Raw genomic sequence first — 6748 nt, 5'->3', positions numbered from 1 at the left:
ATTTTTTTTTATACATTAACAACAACAATAAGAAAAAGACATGTGATTCTTCGAGAACACACCTTACTCAGAATGGGAAACATTTTATATATATACACATTTCAACCGCCACAGTTCTTATGTTTGTTATTTACTGTTGCTTATCGAAGACATTTCTTAAACTTATTTATAAAATAAAATTTAATGAAAAGTGGGGCAAATTGTACTAAAATAAAGCTTTCTAAGCTCATCTATGCGTACGTAAGATTGTTTCTTGTGCATAAGGTTATAAATGTGTGATTCTTTATTCTTGAAAACCATTACTTGATCTATGTTATATTGATTTATTTCCGCATTATGGCGCTGTCATGCTTATGATGACGTCAACATTCTGCCCAACAAGTGAACCATGGTAGTTCAAGTGAAGAATGGGTTGTTTTGTATGTTGTACTACATCCGATAGACAAGTGTGTATGCGTATTTATATATATATGTTTTAGAGTTATATCACGGTTATAATTAATTTCCATTTTCTCTTATTATTATACTTTATATTAAGTGTATTTCGCGTTTCTTCCACAAGTTTCAGATAGAATCAACAGTTATGCTCCTATGTGATATACGGAGAGGTAATGCGCATGTGTCTGTCATCACCAAGTACCATTTGAAGTTTTCAGAAGTAAGCTCGCTACGCTGATACTTTCGTTTCAATGTAGTAGGCTTACCCGCTGATAAAATGTATGAAGTAAGATAATTACAGATTAATGATACTTTTCCGAATTCTAGCGTGTTTGTTTAGCGATTGTTCTGAGCATAGCACGAAACAAAAGATACCTTCATGACGAATTTATGTGAGGAAGTGGGAAGGGAGCCAATCACTTTCTGAACTAGCCGTGTCCTACGGTGAACGTCTGATGTCGCCCCTCAAGGGCAGCGGAAAGACCTCGAGAAGGACTAACAAACGCACTGGAAAAGGTTTTATATGTCTATCTTCCTATCTCTAATTATTTGGATAAAATAACAGTTGCTTATTTTTTGAACTAACAAAGACATATATATACTGCTTGTCAGCGTAGACTTTCCGTAACATGTTTTGTATTAATGACACCTTAATTTTACAAGACTGATATTCAAAATTACCCCAAGGGAATTGTTTTTGTGAATTAAAAAATTGTACAACCACTCGATTAGTGCATTAAACATTTTTATTATTATTCAATGTCCTATTTTCTTTTGCTTATGCACAAAAAGTTATTTAAATTTTGCCTAATGATAGTAAATAACAAGCTGTTTAGCCATTAACTCAATTTTATGCGTAATAAGACTCCCAATATTAAAAAAAAACATGTTGATGATTCACTAACAATAATTTCAAGTTGATATATTTTATCACCTCATAAATGAGGACCGTAGAAGGGGGAAGAGAACTGGGGACAATATCCTTTCCATATTTCTTCCGTTCCGACAAAAAGAAAAAAAAAAGAGAGCGAGAGAAAAGAGGGAGGAAGGGGAGGGAGAGAGAGAGCAAAGCCAATTTTTTAAAACCAAAGCATGCCGTACGTGTGTGCAATTTGTATGTTTGTAAACTGTACTTATATTGAAAAAAAAATATTGTATTTTTGCAATGGGACTTCCTCGTCGAAGTTGTTAAAAAAATCAGAGATAATATTTTCAGAAGAAGAAAACAAAATGTTCAATGTAAAACAAACGGAGATTGGCAACGTTTTTTTAGGGGGGGGTCCTAGGCACATCTTCCTCCCGTACTGAAATCCTGGCTATGACCCAGTCAATGAACGCACTTTGACAATACACTAATGCGTAATCTTCGAATTGGTATTGTCGTATATAAACACACATTAATAAATTATTTATTTCAAGTCGAATAAACTCTTACACAGCAATTATTATGTTGTGTATGTCTTTTATAAGCTGGCGAAGCATTATTATAATTATACAAAGCACAAGACTATGTCTTATGACAAATATAATTATACTTAACACAATACTATGCCTTATTACAAATATAATTATACTTAGCACGAGACTATGTCTTATGACAAATATAATTATACTTAGCACAAGACTATGTCTTATGACAAATATAATTATACTTAACACAAGACTATGTCTTATGACAAATATAATTATACTTAGCACGAGACTATGTCTTATGACAAATATAATTATACTTAACACAAGACTATGTCTTATGACAAATATAATTATAGTTAGCACAAGACTATGTCTTATGACAAATATAATTATAGTTAGCACAAGACCATGTCTTATGACAAATATAATTATACTTAACACAAGACTATGTCTTATGACAAATATAATTATACTTAACACAAGACTATGTCTTATGACAAATATAATTATACTTAGCACAAGACTATGTCTTATGACAAATATAATTATACTTAGCACAAGACTATGTCTTATGACAAATATAATTATACTTAGCACGAGACTATGTCTTATGACAAATATAATTATACTTAACACAAGACTATGTCTTATGACAAATATAATTATATTTAGCACAAGACTATGTCTTATGACAAATATAATTATACATAGCACAAGACCATGTCTTATGACAAATATAATTATACATAGCACAAGACCATGTCTTATGACAAATATAATTACAATCATGCTTCACCAGCTTGAAAAAAGCGTACATACCGTAACAATTGTTGTATCAAATGGCTTATGCAAGTAGTATTCCGACCACTACTCTGTTTGTTATATCCCAGCTCTGGAGTGAGGGAAACCCATCATCTGCAATAGATATGATAAATATAGCGTGGTGGGAATAATATTATTACACTCTTTTAAATCTTGAAAATCCCTTAGTGACTAGATAAAGAATGTAGTGTTTAAAAATGCAATAGGCTTAACACTAATGTCTTATGACAAGTGAAATATAAATAACACAGTGTGATAGGACAGCTGATGTATCCCCCTCAGCGCTAAAACACACAAACACACGCCTATCTTACATTGCTATTGTAGGTGTATTATAACTGCAATCAACTTACGTAAAGAGTACTATGATTAAATATTGCAAGCTAAGACATTTTCAATGTTGTTGCGTTGGTATAGAAATTATGAATTTAGAACTTTGCCTTTTAGGAACATTAAAAAATACGAACTTTTAAACGAGAAATTGCCAAAAAGTGAAAATATTCTTGAGTTATATATCCATGAAATATTTTACAGGTTTGAATATTTAGATTCTAGAATACTTTCTAAGTTGTACAAAGTTTATTTTGAAAATCTGAATTTAATATAAACTTTTGCAAGTAGAAAAAAAAAAACACAAAAAAAACGTCATTTAGGGAGAGACAGCTCACATTTTCCAGAAGATGACGTGCTTGTAATATCTGTCTTAAAAATTTATACGGAATAAAGAATGGTGATTTTGTTCTGGAACTGGAGTTAATCTAGCGCAAAAAGTAATGTCAATCAAAAATATAAAAAAAATCTTTGTATTAATATGAAATTTTGGATTTAAAAGACTTCCAATTGTACTCGTTCCCAAATAGTCTGACTAAAGCTATACACTCACATCTCACCTTGACCCTATCGGAATTTAATTTCTAGTTTTCAAACTGACATTCCAAATAGGCCTTTCACAACTGGTACTGCCCATAGTGAGATTTTATTTCTTTTTGACAGACAAATAACTCGCCCAAGTAGAAAACCAATGTCAAAAGAACCTGATTATTGATTAATAACATTTCAGGATGCTATTATATCTACAAAATATTAAACGTATGCTTGTAAAACGATGGTCTTATATTTTTATTAAGAAGGAAATGTTTTTTCTCTTCAGTAAATATGTTGTTGCTGTTGTCCATTTATTCTTTTAGTGATTAGGCTATTTAATCTTTATTTCACTGCTACAATTATTTCTATTATCACCTGTAGCCTAACTCAACCTATCGAAACTAAGTGTTTATCCATCTATTTGTTCCTTTATGTAATAGTAGGCATAACTGATTTTTATGTATTGATGAGCCAAACTTGAAGTTTTGAAGCAATTTGTATCACGCTACTTGTTGGTCAATCAAAATGACGAATTGCGTGTGAGATAACCAACGTGTCATAGGCCGTTTCTTACAGTTAGTTCTCGAATAACGAATGCAATTTCTGACATCCCTTTAACGGCGTGTCAGGTACAGGTGAAAATACTAGTATTGAGTCGACTACCACGTTAAACTCAAACACTCACCGTGCGAGCACGTGCAGCCACGTTATTTTCTAAAGTTATTAAAATGGAATGTGTTTAGCTTTGAGTTTAGAAAAAGTTAGCGGTTGAATATTGGCTGATGTCATTTTCACACTAATACCTACAACTGTAAAACGTAAGGAAATTTGTGGTCCAGGTAAATGGTATAGTTTGTTAATTTGCATCATAATACTCAGGAAAGGAAATCTTAGCACAACAAATAGCGCTTCTTTTATAGATATATCTATATACATGCTATCATATAATTGAAAAAAAAATCAGGTTGTACTTGTTATCCTATCAGCGCCACTCTGAATAATGTGTCACAACGTGTCACATTTTATTCACGTTTATCTACATAACTAACGATGAAAAAGGAAAGTTCTCTAATTAACTTGATAAAAAGTTTGAAGTCTCAAAAAGTATTTTAAAAAGATATTTGGATGTATGAGGTATGAGATAAGACCGCGCAGAAGAATTAATTCTTTTTTTCCTCATAGTATGTTTGAAATAGAACTGAGGTATCAGTAACTGAGGAAATGAAAGTTAAAACGTGCTAATAGATAAGAAGAAGGAGAAAAAAGTATAAACAGAAAAAACGAAGAACAGCTAGGAAACATTAAGATCAAAATTAGAGAAAGATGGAAAAGGTGAAAACCTCGAAGATGCAGAAAGATGAGAGAACAAAGAAATAAGGATAAGATGGTTAAAACTATAAATTGAAAACTTAACATTAAAAGTAGGAAGTAACGAGGTCACATATAAGACTTTTACAAATGATAGTCAAAGGAAAAAGAGTAAGACGGCATATCATAGGAGAAATGAAAATGAACTACGAAGAAATCCTAAGAGTCAGAAGCAGGAGATAAAAGCAAATGAAGAGTAGAATGTGGAAAAGTTTGAGTAATAAAGATTGAAATGGAAAATGGAAATTTTTTTGAGTTAGAAGATTTATAAACATGATAATATTAGAGAAAGGAAAATGAAAAATTAAAAGGAACTTAGTGAGATAGAAACGCAAAAGAACAGTGTAGTAAAGATGATATAAAACAAGATTACTAGGATAATGCAATGGTGATGAAGACTGAGTGTATAAGTGATAAACATAGACAAAAAATAGGGCGGAGAAAATACACGTATGAATAAGTAATAATAATGAAATTCTGAAAAAGGATTTAAAAAGTGGACTCTGAAGCTTAACCAACGGATACATAAGAATAGGAAAAAATATAAGCATCAAGTATTTCAGTAAGGATTCAAATAGAGGAGATTGTATATAGAAGATTAAATAAACTCCATAATCAACTACAAATTTCTCATCTCGTTTTGGGTGTCTTTCAAACACAGAAAACACTGCCTTTTGTGTTATAAATCAGAAGCTAATCGAGTCAAGTAAATAAAATACATTCATGCACCTTCACGCATACAGACAAATATCTCCATATCAGCTGTTGAAGTCTTCCTGGTCAGTAAACACTATGATCAACTGACTGATCGATGTTTGATCCGCTTTTTCGTCTTAATGACTTCTGCTAGCAGATTTCTAGCATTCCAAAGAAACCACGCGTGTACTTAGTAAACCATGGTTTCATAAATAAGTTACACGTGTCCCTAGTGAATAAGATATGGTTCCATAAACGACCACATGTGTACTTATTAAATAAGACATGATTCCATAAACAAAACAGGTATACCAAATAAACCCGATATGGCTCCATGGTCCCATAAATAAACCATGTTGTACACAGTAAACCAGATATGTTTCCATAAACAACCGTATACATTTAATAAATAAGATATGATTCTATAAACAAATCATATTTATATCTAGTAAACTTAATATAGTTACATCGTTCCATAAAACATATGTGCACCTTGTAAATCAGATATGGTTTCATAAACAACCGTATATATTTAATAAATAAGGTATGATTCTATAAACAAATCATATTTATATCTAGTAAACTTAATACAGTTACATCGTTCCATAAAACATATGTGCACCTTGTAAACCAGATATGGTTTCATAGTTCTTTAAACAAACAATATGTGTATCTAGTAAACGAGATATTGTTCCTTAAACAAACCATATGTGTACCTAGTAAACCAGCTAGTAAACGAGATATTGTTCCTTAAACAAACCATATGTGTATCTAGTAAACCAGATATTGTTCCTTAAACAAACCATATGTGTATCTAGTAAACCAGATATTGTTCCTTAGACAAACCATATGTGTTCCTAGTGAACCAGCTAGTAAACGAGATATTGTCCCTTAAACAAATCATATGTTTATCTAGTAAACGAGATATTGTTACTTAAACAAACCATATGTGTACCTAGTAAACCAGCTAGTAAACGAGATATTGTTACTTAAACAAACCATATGTGTATCTAGTAAACGAGATATTGTTACTTAAACAATCCATATGTGTATCTAGTAAACCAGATATTGTTCCTTAAACAAACCATATGTGTATCTAGTAAACCAGATATTGTTCCTTAAACAAACCATATGTGTATCTAGTAAA

At 31.4% G+C, this 6748-nt stretch overlaps 1 protein-coding gene across 2 annotated transcripts in view; it reads left to right on the top strand.

The window, feature by feature from the left end:
- Nucleotides 1–400: 400 nt before the first annotated feature.
- The window catches only part of LOC106457824, a 52682-nt gene continuing 46334 nt past the window's right edge, over nucleotides 401–6748 (top strand). The window contains exon 1 of one of the 2 annotated variants that reach the window (XM_022383873.1): nucleotides 401–954. In XM_022383873.1, the coding sequence (XP_022239581.1) occupies nucleotides 894–954 (61 nt within the window). In that variant the 5' untranslated portion in view covers nucleotides 401–893. The remainder of the gene's footprint in view (nucleotides 955–6748) is intronic. The other variant, XM_022383874.1, reaches the window with a different exon arrangement.

This window comes from Limulus polyphemus, unplaced genomic scaffold (assembly GCF_000517525.1).
Source record: "Limulus polyphemus unplaced genomic scaffold, Limulus_polyphemus-2.1.2 Scaffold378, whole genome shotgun sequence".
In the NCBI taxonomy this organism is placed as follows: domain Eukaryota; kingdom Metazoa; phylum Arthropoda; class Merostomata; order Xiphosura; family Limulidae; genus Limulus; species Limulus polyphemus.
The sequence above is the reverse complement of the archived record's forward strand: the minus strand, read 5'-3'. Positions and strand labels throughout refer to the sequence as shown.